The 17,802-nt window shown below is 38.2% G+C and overlaps 1 protein-coding gene across 27 annotated transcripts in view; it reads left to right on the forward strand.

The window, feature by feature from the left end:
• MYT1L (myelin transcription factor 1 like) overlaps positions 1-17,802 on the forward strand; it is a 313,684-nt gene that overhangs the window by 196,957 nt on the left and 98,925 nt on the right. For 23 of the 27 annotated variants that reach the window (XM_021293590.2, XM_021293592.2, XM_021293594.2 and 20 more), the window contains one exon: positions 7,481-7,857. In XM_021293590.2, the coding sequence (XP_021149265.1) occupies positions 7,481-7,857 (377 nt within the window). Of the gene's footprint in view, positions 1-7,480; positions 7,858-8,843; positions 8,867-17,802 lie in introns of those variants that run through there. The other 4 variants (XM_021293591.2, XM_021293597.2, XM_021293599.2 and 1 more) reach the window with 2 other exon arrangements.

Below are 17,802 nucleotides of genomic sequence, written 5' to 3' on the forward strand. Positions count from 1 at the left end.
ATTTGCCACCGTTCATCACAGGGTTCAGATCTGCCAGTTTGGAGTCTCAGTGAATGGGGGTGAGGAGCCGCTTGACATGGGAGATGTATAGGATCCAATTAAATAAAAGATCTTCATTTTGACTTAAGTTACTGTGACTGTATTCACTTCATCAAAGCGAGTCCACTTCATTTTGTTTAAAAATACATATTTCAATATTTGAATTTCTAAAAAGAAAATACGTAAGTTTTGAGCTGCATTATTTACTTTCAGCACATCATTCTGTTCTCACGAGTTTTTTACTCCTAACTCCTTTTCCAATACTTTTTAAAAAATATACTAATTTTTCTATAGGGCTTACTTGGTTAAACAACGCTATACACCTGAGTAGATCAGTGCTATGTTTTTAGCTATTTGTGTGTTTAAAACAGCTCTGAAGTGCAAAAGGACTGAGTTGGCTTTTAAAGCTCTGTGAAGAAGACATCACAGCTTCTGCCTTTACCTTTTCAGATCCAGCATGCTTCTGGTCACTACTGACATTTTTTTTAGTGTTCCATAATGCACTACACAAATATTTGAAACACAAACAAGAAGGAAAAAAGGGGTAGAATGCTCTACATTGCATTCATTCCTATGAGGCCAACTTGTACCTGTTCAGGTAAATTAATAGTTTTCACTGAACTGAGATACTATTGTACCTAATCTGAAAAGTCAACAAACTTCTATTTGGTACAAATAAGTGAAGTAAAGATGATGCGTTTTGACACTGCACATATAAAAGCATTTCCTGCTTATAATAATCTGATTTATTGAACTAGAAGCAGAAGTTAGTAGGAAAATCTGAAATACAATGTAACTGCGGAGATTACTTTATTGTATTTTTGAAGATATTGTTAGTTTTAATTATAGTTTAAATAGATAACAACATAGTAATTTAGGCCACTTTTATGAAAATGTTTAAGCATGTAAAATGTGGATGGCAACACAGATTTTCCAAAGCACTGACTCTGGATTGGTGCCTGTTTCCAGCTGAGAAGACAGGAGTGAGGGCAGTGATTCTGTAAGTGGCCTTAGATGCTGTGGTGCTTGGCAGCGCGATGGTTGCAGGAAGCATGCCTGTTCTGGAACGGTATTCAAGGCTCTGGCTCACTTGCCAGCAGGTTTCTGGAAAGCAGATTTGGATAAATGAGTCTGCTAGATTGGGATTCATAGCAGGCAGGACGCTAGCACAGACAATTTTAATCCAGGTTGTTGGAACCACCAAAACGCGTGTATGCTAGCTCTTTCTTGTAGGCTGCACTTAGCCATCTCTGTGAAATGGAAGCTCAAAAACCTCCGTGTCCTTCTTGAACTTTAGCTTGTTGCTCTTCCCATTTTCTCTTCTATAGTGTAGTGATTAGAATACTCAGCAAAGTTCTTTACCGTTCACAGCCTGGAAAAGCGCAGCTCAGTATCTCCCATATTCCAGGACAGTATGCAGACATTACATGGGACTTCCACAGGGTACAAAAGATTCCTGACCAGGTGGCTTAGAGATCAAAAATAATTTCCCACAAATGATTTGACTCTACTGCCACAGAGTTATTACTGTCCACTAGGTTTGCTGCTTGTTCCTGTAGTAACTTGGCATACTTTAAGCAATGATTTAAATAAGAGTGAAAAATCATCCTCAGCTAAAGGAGTTTATTCTTGCAATTGAGTAGGCAAATCACTAGACTGTGTTCAGTCTCTTTTGCTGAATTTATTATGATTCTTTCATTCCTGTCAATTCAATGGTCCAGCTTCAACAGGAGTGCTACCAACTTTTCTCCTAGTAGTGCATAGTCTGCTGGGAACAGCATCCTTCTGGAGTGCAGGGAGTTCAACCTGTAGGGTTTGGTGGCATCCAAATATTTATTTTCTGCTCAAATGCTACCAATTGATAGTATCAGCCCTTTAATGCTGAAAGTAGTCACTGCTTTGAGAGTGATTTAATAGGATGCAGTGTTATGCAAATTAATTAGGTTTGCTTATTCTTTGAAGATTGGATTTGACAGAGGACTTATCTGCAAAATGACTGTTTTTGCAGTATCCTAAAAGTCTTCATGTGAAGATACGGACTTGGAAGTTATCTAGTCCAAACCAAAAATAATATGGTATCCAGTGGGACAAGTGTAAATGCCTTGGGAACTTTCTGCCTGAAGCCTTACGCAGAAGTTTGCTTCCAAGCAGAGTCTTCCTAATTTATTATCCTTGACTGTATATGATAAAATACCATCTCAGTGCCACTTCAGATACTTAAGTGCTTTTTGATAACCTCACTTGGCATCTATGCAGTAAATTTTTAGATTCTATTACGTGCCAAATGTTTTCGTTTATGTTAAATTAAATTCTCACATGAAAAAAAAAAGAAAGAATGAGAGCATAGTTGCTGGGGACACTTTTTAGGTTGGAAAACACTTCATAAGATTTTTCAAGTACTAATGAGAAAAAAAAAAAAAAAAAAGCAATCCTCCAAGAAAAGATATTTAGATTTTAGATTTAAGGCATAAATTGCCATAATCTTATTTTTCTTGACTTAGATTTTACAGCCTGAGGCTTCTGAAATAATAGATTCAATAGGAAAGAGATACAAATGAAAAAAAAAGGGCTGATAGTATTTAAAGTTGACTGAACCTTATTAGTCACATGAGCTCCCTCTGTAATTCAGGTGAGGCAGTAAGACACTCTAAGAGGAAAGTTCTCCAGACATAGGTGTCATGTCCCACCATTTCATGTGTGAGTTGGCATATAATGGCGAGGAGAATATTAATCAATAATCTCGTTTAGAAAATCCCTTTGAACTCTCTGGTCCTATACTATATATGTTTCAAGAGATATGTTTAATTGTTATAACTTAGAAATGATAACCATAGTAATTATGCTGAAAATGATACTAAAATAGTAATAAAGTATATACTAATCAATAAGTTTAGCTCTGGGAAAGAAATATGTATTTCCTGAAGAAAGGTCCTACTGAATGTATCAATGAGTAGTGTCATAAGTTTTTATTGAATAAAAATTGCGTGAGAGTTAAATAATACTATAAATCATCTTCTAAATAAGGAGTAGAAATTCATATATTATTTCTTACATTTCTTCAATTATTAATGTCTATATGTCCTCTTGGAGCTTATTGCTATAAAATTCAACAGTGTTCTTTCCACAAGAATTATTCATGACAGGTTCCAAAAACCGGAGATGACTGAGACACACAGCAAAGCAGTGTGGAATATTTAAAAGTGTGTTTCAGGAAGCCCACATATATATTCTGCTGAAAGCCAAGAGAGCTGAAGCGTGAGGAGAAAATAAGACAAACCCAGCTGACCAGGGAAATACAGTGAGCAATAAAAGGACGGATAAAGGCATACAAGACAGATAAATCAATGGGGTCATTGCTTGTAGCAGGGATAAACAAGTCTAAAAAATAAGCAAATAAGGGGATGATCAGAAAAGCCAAAACTGGAAATGGAAAGAAAATTGCAGAAGCTGTAAGGACAAACAGGAGTAGATTTCACTAATATACGAGGAACAAGAGGTCAGTGGAGAGACTCTCGTCTCCATGTGTGGTCGGAAGGGGAGGTTGGGGGCAGAGGCTGCTGGGAAGCCAGCGCCACCTTCCCCTCGGTGCGTTCACCGGAGACACCGCAGGGAACGTGCCGGAATCACAGAGAAGTGTCCTGGAGGCAGAATCTGAAAAATTAATGAAACGGAGGATGGGAGAAGAACAGGTTAAGAAAGAAAAAAGAAGAAAATAGGGCAGCTAAGCAGGAGGCACCACGTCTGCTGACCTCTTTCCCGAGTTTCTGAGAGACATGGATTTTTTTTTAACTTTCCTGGACTATGAAGTCTGTAGTACGTGAGGCGTCTGTGAGCTATATGAGGTACATAGTCAAAGAGCAGAAGGGAGCCAGTGCAAGACAGTATTTTAAAGGTTTTATAAGAGAAACCCATGCAATGGTAGGTTTATAAACCACAAATCCAAGCACAGGCAAAACCAAATTCAGGGTTGTAGGGGAAATGGGCAGCACTTTGGTACAAGCTAATCAGGAAAAATTCACAAAAGCTGAGTCAGAGTTAACTAACATAACTGATATCCTTGGAAAAGTGACATCTTCCCAAGTCCGTAGTGCCGGACCCAACCCTTAAAATATACAAGTGTTTCATTCTGTTAGTTGCTGCTGTGTCCTCAATTTTATTCTATGAGCAGAGGCACTGAGAATAGATAAATAAAATGAAAAACTAAGGTCAAGTTCACAACTGGAATAGCTGAGTTGCAAATAGTTACTTAATGAGATTTATAAAAGCATCAAAGCTGATGCGGCAGCTAACTGGCATTGATTTCCATTGCTGGTAGTGCACTTTCCAGGGTGGCCTGAATCCCAAGTAACAGCTAAAATTCTCATAAACTTTATAAAATGTTGTATAGAAAAGCATAAAGCCATAAAAATAAATAAATAAATAAATAAATAAATATATATATATATATATATATATATATATATATGACCAGAAATGGCAATGACAACAATTTATTTCTACATTTGACCAATAACTTGTATCTAAAATGTCATACAATTACGTTTAGATGCCAAATAAAAAATTTAAACAGCAGTTCAAAACAAAATAGATGTATTTGTTATCCTAATGTGTTCTTCCCCAGTTCCTAGACTACTCTGAATTCCAAAGGGGATTCTTCGGGGCCATTGCTGGATGAAAACTTTTGCAAGTATTTAGTGTTTTTAACTGAACAAAGATTGTGGCAGCATAGGGTTAATGTTCTGTTTTCAACGTGACAAAATAAAGATGAGAGTTTCAAGAAAATATCATTTAATGACAATGGCATTGAAGAACCTGTAGTGAGGGCAATATGCATCACAAAGAGAAGGAACAGAAATCAAGAAAGCAAGACACACGCACCCAATAAATGTTATCCTGTCTGCTTAAATCCCATTGAACTGATATTCACGTTTCTAAAATCTGCCTGAGCCCCAGGCTGTGGCCCACTTGTGTTTTCCAGGCTGCAGCCTGTGTCAGGCACCTAAATGAAACAGGTTCCTCCCTAATTAGCCGGTCATTTCCCTGGGCACAACATACACTCTGAAATTCCAGCTCTGAGGAAAAATTCATTTGTGTTTTCTCAGAGCTCCATATGGGGAGTTTAAATAGACAGCTCCCGAACCCCCATAGCACCAGGGGAAGGACCCAAATAAACCTGCTGTGGTCAGAACTACAACAGACAGTGCTCTTCTTTTGCCCGAGGTTTCAGGCACTTTCCACACTGATGGAGATGGAATTTCTCTTTGTGCCTGACTGTGATGACATGGGATATTCTCCATGAAAACGTGTCCTGCCTTTCCTCTTGGTTCTGAGCAGCTGGGTCCTGGCGAAAAGAAGGACTCACAGCGTGAGAGAAGGACAGACATTTGGCAGTGAGCAAGAGTGGTTACCTACGGACAAAGATTTCCAATGTATTTATTGGTTTTACACTGAAGCATCTCAAATATACTCCAAAAATGCCAGAAGGTTAGCTTTCTCTTTTCCCAGCTTTAGGGTCCTCCAAATTAGGGAACATTTGTGCTTTTGCTGCTGTGTATCAGACCAAGTTTCTTGCAGCCAGGTGCACAGGGGCTCATCTTCTAGGAGTTGCTCTTCCCTAGGACATGTCATGCTACCTGCTGGGTGGAGCCTGGTCCTGGCATCTGGAGGATATGGGTGTATTCCCCCTCTAGCCTGCACTGTTTGACCTGAACTTTGATGGTGGTGCCTGGAAACATTGTCCCGTTAGCCCCATACCCGCTCCCAAATGAGGAGGATTGTAATCTGGCTAGGTGGAGGTACTTGAAGTTTACTCAGTATTTCTTGATAGTGTTATTGGAGGGACATGTTTAATGTAGATATGCTGGATTAGATTTTAAAGACACGTATAGTCCCTACACAGAGAGGTACCCATGTTACGCAGAGGTTTCCCTTAGGAGGTTTTCAGTGATGAATACCATCATTTGTGACTGTACACATTCTTCAGTTATGTGTGTGCCAGGCAGCCTGAGCCAGCCCTACTGTGAGCAAGTGCTTTAAAATTTAGGTAAGACAATGCCTAAATTAGAAACTTAAATAAAACCGTCAGGCACTTAAATAAAACGCTTGTTACCTAAGTAGCAGTTTAAGTAATTGGAATGCAGATCTGCTGGGGTGAAATTAAATCAGGCCAAGATCAGGACCATGTAGACACCACAAAGAGTACATCTGTACTACTAAATGAGGTGAAACCCCCTATTTTCCAGTGGTCTGTCAATAGAAAATGAGGCATTATTAGTGTGGAAGAAAATGATAAAGATCCTCAGTGTATTGTAATGGAGATAAAAGGAACAAAAATATAATGTAGAAGAGGAAGTTATAGGTAGATATGCGGTAAGGGCTGGAAAGAACAGTTTAAATGTCCCAAAACTAGTTAGTCACAGGAAGAAGACTAAAACCCAGTGTAGCTTGAGTAGCATTCATAATTACAGAATGAAAAAGTTCAAAGAGGAAGTTCGTTAAACAAAAAATAGTTTGTGTGTGCAGTCACTCTGGGTAGGAGGTTATACGGGTTACACAAGGGTGATCACTTTCAACAAGCACAAATTATATGACCTTTGAGAAACCTGTGGCCACTCTGGTAGAAGATCAGATGATCAGGGAGGAAGTGGTACTCAGCTTTGAAAAGTTGTACTTCAGTGTACTTCAGTGAGAAATTATTTTGTTTATTGCTTGGTTGGTGTTTTTTGGTTTGGTTTGGTTTGGTTTGGGGTTTGTTGGTTGGTTGGTTTTATTTATTTTTTCAATGTGAGAACACTTCCAACACTGGCTATGAAAACTGGTTGGGTTGTGTTGAGGAGCTTGCTTTCCCATTAACCCAGAGTTGGAGTTTATAATGGAGCACTGTAGTGGAGAATTCAAGAGCAATTTGTCACTAGTGATAGTAACAACAAAAAAGCATTAAGAATGTGGTTGTATTTTCATTATTTAAATAGCATTGAAACATATCTTAATTTTACACAATCAAAACCTTACTGAATGTTACAAAATTATGAAGCATTGATTTATTCCTGATTGTTGTACTAATAGCTAACAGATAGGATCACATTGCTGTTTTTTCAACTATATTCATCTGCCTTAGAAAAGAGTGTAACATGCATAAGAGAGAAAAGAATGAGAAGGAAAAACACACATTTGTATCAGTTCTGTAACTGTTATGCTGGCATGTACATGTGACACACTCAGGCAAATAACAGTTTTTTGTGATTTCACAGGTTTTGTAAGTGTCCTCCCCCTTGGTCATTCTTACCAAAGTTGCATTTTAATTTGAAGACATGTATTTTGAGAACAGCAACTAAGCATGCTGTAAATTCAGAATATATGACTAAATGACATGAGTTATACAATCTAACCTACAGAAATCTGCAATATAGTGTAACAATTTGCATCTTTTCTTTTTGCACAGTGTTTATGGCTGTCCTTTGGCAAAAAAGCGAAAAACACAAGACAAGCAACCCCAAGAACCAGCCCCCAAAAGAAAGCCCTTTGTGGTTAAAGCAGACAACTCTTCAGTAGATGAGTGCTATGAAACTGATGGAACAGAGGAGATGGATGAGAAGGAAGAGGAAGAAGAGGAAGAGGATGAAGAAGAAGAGGAATATTCTGATGATAATGAGGAGCAAGGTGACGAGGAGGAGGATGATGAGGAGATAGATCGAGAAGAAGAAGAGGAGATTGAAGAAGAAGAAGAGGAGGATGAAGAGGAAGGTGAAGACGTGGAGGATGAAGAGGAGGAGGAGGAAGAAGAGGAGGAGGAAGAAGAGGAGGAGGAGGAAGAACGTGGTAATAATCAGAGTATTAGTAAAAAGTAAACAATGTGTGTTTTCTGGGTTAATCTTCTAGTGTGGTGTGTGAGGATTTAGCTGTGTGATTCTCATTAAAGCTAATGGAAGTCATGCAGTTAAATCTCTCTGCTCCACACTGAAAATATACCCCACTGTGTTCTCTTAACATTTATTTTAATAAGTCTGTCTTCCAAATATTTTTTAATACACCAGCACTCACATTTCAAACAAGGAGGGTGGAAGTGTGCTTGTGCTAAAAATGCTTGCACAAAATATAATCCTAGTAATGGATTAATACAGGCAGTTACCAGGAGAATATTCACGAAGGTACAAACAAAGCAGCAACTACAGCTGGGTGCCTGTACTGATCATTTGCAAGTGTATTTGCTGGATCTGCTTATATAATGTCAATGGTTGCCCACATAAATGCTGTTACAAGTTTGAAGATAATATTTGTGAGCAAAAACGGGCTTCTTCCCTTTGGAAATTTTGGCCCATACTCTCCCCTACCCCAAGAAACTATTCAGAATGAACTATTACAATATACTTTGGTTCTCTGAGATTTGAATGCGTGTACTTTAGTTGATTCTATTGAAAAAACAGAGAGTGAGAGGTTTACATAGATAAAGTCCTTCTAAAATTCATAGATTTTGTTTATCATACCATGGCATAAATGCCATTTAGACATAGAGGTCACTGGTAGTAACCAAATTAATATAGTAGCAATATGATTAACTTATTCACCTTTGGGATATTGGACTCTATATAATCAGTATTTTCAAAATATGTAATAAGTGTCCATTTACGAGTCCATATGCTGATGACAGACATCATAATGCACTGGGGTGAAATGAAAGAATCGTGCAAAAATTAATGAGCTATCTAAAAAGTATTTTGTTCCCATTTCCAGGGAACACGTTTTTGGTTGGGTAGATTCACCTTTCTAACCAATAAAAATATAAGAAAAGCTTTCAGCACTCCTCAGTTGGATTCCTCTTAGGAACCAGGTATGAAAGTTGTGTGACTTTTGTTTCAGCATTCTGTAAGGTCAGATCTTAAATCTCATAGAAAGACTTTGGAAGTATTCTTTCCATTTGGGCAAGATGGTGGCCAGCTGGGTGGCTATAACATTTTCTCAGATATCTGAACCTGTAGCATTTCCTCAATTGCTTAAATTTGCCAGCAAAATCGGTAGAGCATAAATGGCCAATCTTAAAAGGTACATGAGTTTGATGTACCAGGGAAGCTGTGTCCTTTGACAGGGAACTCTGCTGTTTCAGACCCTGGAAGAGAAGCTGTGTTAGATGAGGCTGATGTGCAACTGCTGTTGCTGTCCTGATGGGCAAGCACAGGATGTCTAGCAGTTTCTTCAGGAGATAATGGTGACTGAGCTTCTTGGTGCTTAGGTTATGGTGCGACTTCTGCTGTGATTTCAGCTGACATTAAAAACTTCGAATCTACACTATCAAAAATGATAAAAAGAAAACAAAATAAGCAAAGCTCAAGAAAATTGCTTCTGGCAAGCCAGCAGGCTTGATATTCACTTTTCTTTTACTATCATAATGATACACAGTGGTTTAATTATTCCAACAAAGTTACAGATGCAATTAGTAGTCCTAATCAATCTACAGAGGCTGACATTGCTTTTTGACTGCTTTCCTTCCATATATAGTAGGCTGTGGTTAAGAACTGCAAAAACTCTACAGAAGTACCTGTATTAGCTGCTCTGCATATTACATGGAATTAAAACTCACACAGGTCGAGTTTTTCTTAGGATCCCATGTTATTCCATCCACGATGCATATGTACATGAATAAATATATATATGTTCTATGTAAAATCTTAGTCATTAAGAAAATAACCTCATAAAATGGGAAAACTGATAATAGAATTTCTTAAGAAAAATATTTTGAGATAATATGAGAATAAACACAGTAAACACTATGCAACAATCCCAGGTAGAGTACAGGTGATTTACAAGAAAGAGTTGTAGTAATTAATGAGCAGTTCCTTATGTATATACCGAGGAGTGGAGAGTGGTAATAGTTTGTTCTTGCTGAGGTTTAGAAGCTGGTCAATAAATCAGACTTTTTTTAGATAGTTTACTTCCTATTGATTATGATAGAGGTCCTGGCATTTCACTTTGTTCCGCTCATCACGTAAGCAGCTTTGGTGGAATTTGGACTGTTGATTTTCCAGGGAAACAAAGTGCAATCAAAGTCAGTGGTTCTAAAACTACATGGTCTGAATATGGCACTTGCCTTTATCTATTGACCATATGGGAAAATTAAGTCTGTCAGTTCTGAATTTACTTGTCTCAATTGCTTGCTCACTACAATGCAGATTTTGTAGTAAAACACCATCCACCTTTTAAGGCACCTTAGCAGGAAGCCTGAATGTGTCTTAGTGTTCCTGTCCTTCGCAATGAAATGCAGAATTATCCACTGAACACGAGGATGCCTGCACAGTTCTCATAAAAGTTTCTGTCATCTGTGCTGTAGATAATAGCAGTTCAGAAAATTTCCATGAATAACTATAGTCTAGGTGTACAAAACAGCTAAAATCATAAGACAGAAGAATTCCAACAGGAAGTGTAGGACTATGGAGGCAGCAGTTGGTGGGGAAGGGGAGAGAGGAGACAGGTAATGTATTTTACTGTTTCTTAGCCCAAATTCATTTTTCTGTCAGAAAACACTACGTCCCGGGAAACTCAAGTACCTCACTGGCATCTCGTTGCCCATACTTTTTGTGGAAATAAAGTTAATTTTGTATGGAATTCTCAGAGGACAGGTAATATACAGGTAATATAAGTATACAGTTCTTACTGAAAATACTTGGACTTTCACTGAAATCATCTCAGCCTTTTTGAAAATCACACCTTTCTAGCCTTGTCATTGATAAACTAAAGGACTTGGAAAATACTGGTGTATCCTAAAGAAAAATTCTTAAAAGTCTCAAAATACCCATTTAAAATAATAAAACCCACCAAGCTTTTTTTAGATGAGTCCCCAATTGTGCACTCGTATTTCTGTATACAATACATTGAACCAAAATTAATGCTTAAAAATCCCCAGCAATGGGTGTCATATCCTCTTTAAATTTCCAGTAAATCTACTGAATCTCTCTGAAGAACAAATATCCATCCATCAGTCTATGAATAGACTTGAGAAGACCTTGTGTTCAGCACCACCACTAAAGAAAAGGTGGATCTTTCCAATTTCCCCTATATCCCAGAAAGAAAGAGAAGATAGATGATCTGTGTTACAATAACCTAACCTGTAAAATGCAATACAAATGGGAAGGAGTGATAGAAAAGGCTGCTTTTGGAGTGCCCCATCTCTTAGATGGCAACTGCCAAGAACCTTTGCATTGAAATCTGAAGGGTGCATTTGATTTGCAAGGCAAACTGAACTACTTTCTCCTGAGAAGGGCTTGCTTCAGGTAGTTGTGTCCCAAAGACTGTTTCACAAAGCTGTTCTGTTATAGAAAGCAAGCTCCATTGGAGGAGCTCCTGGAACAGCTCTTCTACAGCATCGTTTAGCCCATATCACATGAGGTCATTCAAGATGGCTTGTGCTCCGCCTGTTTCATAATCTGCCAGGGGCTGGAGGAGTCAGGCTGATTCTAGACCTGAGAAATTTGATACATCAATCAAATGCATTTCGCAAATGATGCTACAAAAATTATTGCTGTTTCCCAAGAGGTGAATTGTTAGCATGTATAAATATTTTAGACACTCCCTTACGTTCTCTAATAAACTCAGGGTAGTTGGCATATACAATATGCCAGAAGTGGTTCTGCACCTAATTTTTCATGTGGAATATACTGCAAAAATGATTGTAAAACATAGATAGCAGTGTATATTAAAAGGAGACATAATACAGTTTTTAAAAATAAATCTAGCACATAGGTGTAGAGATAGATGTTCTATCTGTTTTCAAATTTATTTTAATTGTTGGATTGTTTTAAAAAAAAAATGGTAATATGTTTGGGTTTTTCCTTCACCTGCATGAGCTCAACACAGACCCATGGGCCCTCACAATATGAAAACCACCTATGAGCTCTGTTAAGATTGTTAGTGCCCTCTGCTATCTTCCTGATCCCCTCACTGGGTTGCTTCTGAAGCAGTTCTGTCCTCTAAGCAAGAGGAGCCACAAACACCAATCTAATGATGAAAGAAGTGGACGTGTTGGGGAGATGGTGGTGGCACACAGCTTCCCAACTGTGCTTGCCTCTGAAGACACTCTACATCTTCATAAAATAAAGATGACAGATCTGTATTAGCAAGGTCACCTGTCCAGCCTAATGATCACAGTCATATTCATTTATTCAAACTATTAGCAGGGAAGTGGTCATCTATTTGGTGAACACAGTAAGTGTTCAGTATTAATAAGAGCAGAGAGCTAGATTTACATGTAACTTGCAGGCAAAACACCTACTAGAAGAAAAATAAAGCTTTAAATTAAGACGCCAGAAAGCATAATTTCACTGGTTAAGACAATGTATGTGGAGAAAAGTGCATTTTCCAGGGCCAAAGAAGACTAAATATATACCTGACAGCTTCATAAGGTGAAGCAGATCTCAACCCTTTGCTAGTAAACTCTCTCGCTGTATTGTTTCACCTCCTTCGTAAAAGAGATATCCTGTGCTTAGAGTATCTCACCAATAACAATATGAAAAATAGAATAAAGTAGAGTTGCAGCTGGAAGACATTTATCCTGGCCATTTTATTGATTTCCTCTGGATAAGAAAAGCTGCATTTCTGATCTAGTTACTAAATGCTCAACTCTGGGAGTGGTTGTGTCAAACCACAGCATCAGAACTTGTACTGATACCTTCTTTCTGCACTGAAGGCACAAGCATGGATTGCAGCACGTTCTGCTATTGAGCTTGTGATATTATTCTACATAGAGACATTCCAACTAAACATTTTCTCTGAAAATTTTTGTTAGAAATAATGTGATTAAAATATTTGGAACAAGTAGTTCAGAGTTGAAAACCTCAGGGTTGTGGAGTAGGATGGGGAAACGGCCAGCCAGGATATACCCTCTGGATACCTCTAGTTCTTGTGGAAAAAAAGTTCAGGTCTATTTATTATAGTTGTTACATGTTTGTGGTTTGATTTGTTGGTGGGTTGGTCAGACATGACTGTGGTGTTAGTTTGGTGTCCCATGCTTACGGTGTTTTCTGTTTGCTGCTCAGAGACAGTGTAATTTGTTAAAAGCATTATTTAAACATTATTTTTGAATTCTCTGAAGTGACATTGGGCCTGATACTGAGCTTGTTTAGATCAGGACAAATCAAGAGTAACTTTATGCCAATAGAATTACATTTACGTGCGGTGATGTTGCATGTGTCATACCTAACTTTTCCTCCCCTTGAAGAGCTATTTTAAAATACTTCTTTCTATGTTAATGTTAAATTCAGCGGCTCAGTAAACCTTGCAGTCTGCATGTAGAAACTTTGGTGTAATTTTAAGCAATTAGTAACCCTCTTCACTTTAACTTCTGTGTTTAAAGGTAGGAATGTATAATACTTGAGTATCCTTCTGATGTTGAGGTTTGCATATTTAGTTCCTTTCGTACAAATAGAAGGCCTTAAGTGATAATGTAAAATATCTGATCCTTCAAGAGCAAATGATTCAATTATAGTTTTATGCAGTGTAAATAAATTATTCTGATGAGACAGATTATAGTTCTCTGCCATATACAACTTCTGTTGACGTAAGCAGAAATTCTGTAGAGGACACTGAAACGCGTAAGGAGTTCCAGGTCTGACCTGGAGGCTTTAGTAAGAGCATCACAGAGCACATTCAGCACCACATCTGATTTTAATGCTACTTCATCCTGAATCTCTTTTACATAGTGTAGAGTTGCTTGCTTGTATTTTTAATTCACTAATCCTTTCCTTCAGTGTTAGCTGAACATGAGATTTTGGGGCCCATTGTAATAGCGAAACGTTTCAGGGCTTATGTGTGACTGAGTCTTTCTCTAGTCTTGCCAGAGCAGTAGGTCTGGAAAGGAACTGCATATCTCAGCAGTGCTGCTTTGGGTTCTTGCTGATTGTGGTCCTCAAGAAGAGGCTGCACAGAGGTTGCCTTTTCTGTGTTTCCATGGCATCCTTCTGTCTGTAGATAAATTCTGAGTGGATCCTTGATTTTGTCTCTTTCATTTGTTGTCTGGCAAGATCATATAGTAAAATTCATTCTTTCTGTAGTAACATAGAATGAGAAGATATTCAGAGCAAAAGTGCTGTAGCCTTAAAACTATGTTCACATTTTCACTCAGACTGTAAACAGTTAGTTCCCAATGTTCTGGCTTCGGCACAACTGTGCCAAGAAGCTGGTTACTTGTGTGTTATAGTGCTTTAAAGAACCAATAGTGAACTCAGTGATATAGCAGCTCTTTGCATCCTTATTTACAAACATAATGCTGATGTTGTTGTAGAAACTCTCACCTGGGATATGGCAGTTTTGGAAACATATTCACAGGTTGTGCAAAACTGAACTCTTCATGTTCTCTCTTTTAATTCCTTTACCTTTCACAGTGCTACTTCAAAGATTATGTTGTCCACACTGTACTGCAGCTTACACAGACACCACAAACTCTGTATGAATCCTTCTTGACACTATACATGTCATGATTCTTAAAAATGAGTTTTGCTTGGTCAGTGTTAGAAGTTTTTGGTTTTCCTCTTGTCTTTAGAGTACAGCTCTAAGGACAAATTCTGATCACCCTATTAATTAAAATTCCCCTCAGGCTTAATGTATTTGTCCTAAAGAATGAACACGAATAGCAGCTTTTCACCCTGAAAAACAGAGAACCTTATTTGGGAGCCGTAGGAGTTAATTTTCCACTGTTACAGTTCCTTCAGGAGATCATAAAATGAAATAAAATTCCAGACTGCATTGATTATTTCTTCTGATCCATATCTATCTTCATGAATCAAATTTGCAGTCCTGGCAAATGCCTCAAGTCACTGAAATTTTGTTTAACTGAAATATATAAACAACAACACTAACGAAGCATTCTTTTGAAACAAAAGCATTGATATATAATGAACATATATGTATATAGTAATTATATATATATATATAATTTTTATTGTGGAAGCATTTCCTCCTCATTTTACAGGTCTTGGAACAGTTCAGTTCTGTTCTTTTGTCACCTGTACTACACATGGAATAGTCCTTTTATACCATAGGAGATACTTTCCCATCTGTGAATTAATGTATTCTACAGGTATTTTTGGAGAGCAGACTGTGGGAGTGACAATTAGGAAGATGGACAGCAAGGAAGGCCACGTAATTTATTAGTTGACAAAGAGAACTAATGTTAGGAAAGAAACCTCCTCAAGGAGTTATGGACTCAAGCTGTTTTTGGTCGCTGTTGTTGAAATCCTCAGAATTATTTGACACAAAAAAGCTTCATGCAGAAAGTACTGAAAATAGTCAGTCACTAACGTTAAGCGTGTCAGGTATCCATAATACCACAGTTGGGATTTTTAGTGTTTTTTTTTTTCTGAGTAACCCATGGCAGATACATGGTCTGTATGGTAAACATTACTGTTTTAGCAAAAATTTGTGGTGGCTCTGTAGGAGAAGGTTTTGCAAGTTAACAAGATTGACAGCTCTAGACTTCATGGGAGTTTATTAGGTGAACTCATCAATATGATAGTTTTGTCATCCCAAAACTTAATTTTGCAGGCTATGCTATTACTAGGAAGAGTAAGTAATAGCATTGCTGTGACACTAAAGGGACTCCGCAGAAGAGCTGACTTCACAATTACAAAAGCAAACAAACAAGCCATTACTTTCTTCCTTGTGCTCCATAGATACGCATTACTGATGGTAAGAAGGAAAAGGTCTGTGTGACATGAATACTTCCAGTCATCAAATACAGGAGTGTTGACAAAGTTGCCCAGGCCCGTGTCAGGCTGGGGCTATGTCTTTGCATTTTCCAAAGCATACATGGTGAGATTCCTTACTTACCATGTACACTTTTAAGGCATGCTATGCAACTGTTTTTCTTCTGTTTTTTATTGTATCAAATCTATTCTTTCACCAACTGTGTCAGCTTATCATAGAAGTTCTATATAAACAACATGCATTTGCTAAACAGTTTCTTGAATACCCTGTAAAGCACTGGACTGAAGTCTCTACAGAAGATTGTCCTCTTATCATCTTCACTAATGAAGACATCGTTCAACTTTAAAGGCTGGCATGCAATGGAAAGTTAAAAATTCTTTATTTTTCTATTGCAATATGTTGAATAAAACTTTGCCCTTAGATCATTATGTGCAAAATATATTTTGAAAAGTAACAGTAGAAATACAAAATGACAGATAATTATTACCAGACCATTAAGAATAGGGCTGGAGTTGGACTTACGGAAAGTATACTAATGTTTATATTATAGTTTCCTTATTACCTAATGAGAGCAGTCTGTGGATGCCCTTCTCTGAAAATACAGCCAGAAAGGGCAACTTTTAACTGAATAGAAACTGAAACGCTTTCTTGGGAGCCAAGGATCCTCCTACATTTGATAGAGCAGGAGAAATGTTTCAGAATATAATGAAATGGAAATTCTGCCCCTATCTGTAACTCAGGTACCTGAGTTGAGTGTTAGAGGTGGTGCAGGAGTTTAATGCCACATTTCCTTCTTTCCTTACACAGAGGGTTAGTAGCTCGATTGGAGACTGCTTTGCATAAGCAATGCTCTTAGGCAGTCTGCTGAAGCTCTGTCACACCATAGGGAAAAACAATGAAGAACTGCAGTAGACCAAAGGGGGTCGTTCTTCTGGGAAAGTGGGACATGCTGGGTTCCTGTCTTTGCTCCAAGGATGCTCAAACCATCTTATGAATTGACTGCATAGTATTAGGTTACAAAATCAGTCAAGGGAGCAGGGATCAGACACTACTACTGCCCTTGTATAATATGTACAATAAAAGCAGTATATTTTTGCATGACCCAAATAGCATGAAAAAAATGTATAGATATATGCTACTCTTGTGTTTTCTGCTTCCTAGTGTAGCTTGTGTCCAGTCTAGTTTTTATTGTGGTGACTAGCAAACTTTTATGGGAGATGTGGTATTGAAACTACTCAAACTGGAAGAGTTTTTGCTCTCAGTCTTCCAATTCTTTAGCAAGTGACCTACTAAACAATGTATTTTACCTGGGAAATGGGCAGGTAGTGGTGAACAGGAGAGATGAAGAATGAAACAGGCAGTTCTTCTCTTGACTATTAATTAAAGCAAGACAGTCAAAGCAACAGTTTGTGGGAATCCATTTTCTTTCAGGCGTATATTAGAGCATACTTATTGGATTTGGTCTCTCTGGGAACTTATGTATGTAACCACCCATGTTGTTCACGTGGGATGCAGGAGAGAATCAGAAAGCAGAAGCTGGAAAACTTGTATGCTGAGATAAAGACAGTTTAAGAGGTAAAGCAAAGACTGCACACACAAGCAAAGCAGAACAAGGAATTCATTCACTGCTTCCCGTTGTCAGGCAGGTGTTCAGCCATCCCCAGGAAAGCAGGGCTCCATAATGTGTAATGGTGACTTGGGAAGACAAACACCATGACTCTGAACATCCTCCCCTTCCTTCTTCTTCCCCCAGCTTTATATACTGAGCATGATGTCCTATGGTATGGAATATTCCTTAGGTCAGTTGAGGTCAGCTGTCCCAGCTGTATCTCCTCCCAACCTTTTGTCCACTCCCCACCTTCTTGCTGGCCAGTATGAGCAGCTGAAAAGTCCTTGACTGCTTAGCAACAACTGAAGCATCACTGTGTTATCAACATCACTCTCCTCTTAAATCCAAAACAGAGCACTATATCAGCTACCAGGTGAGGAAACCAGATGTGGCAGAGGCACACCCAAGGGAGACATGCTGGCATCTGAGGGTAGTGCTAACAAAGCCCTTTGGTTTGCTGTCCCAGT

The sequence above is a fragment of the Columba livia genome, chromosome 3 (assembly GCF_036013475.1).
Source record: "Columba livia isolate bColLiv1 breed racing homer chromosome 3, bColLiv1.pat.W.v2, whole genome shotgun sequence".
Classification (NCBI taxonomy): Eukaryota; Metazoa; Chordata; class Aves; order Columbiformes; family Columbidae; genus Columba; species Columba livia.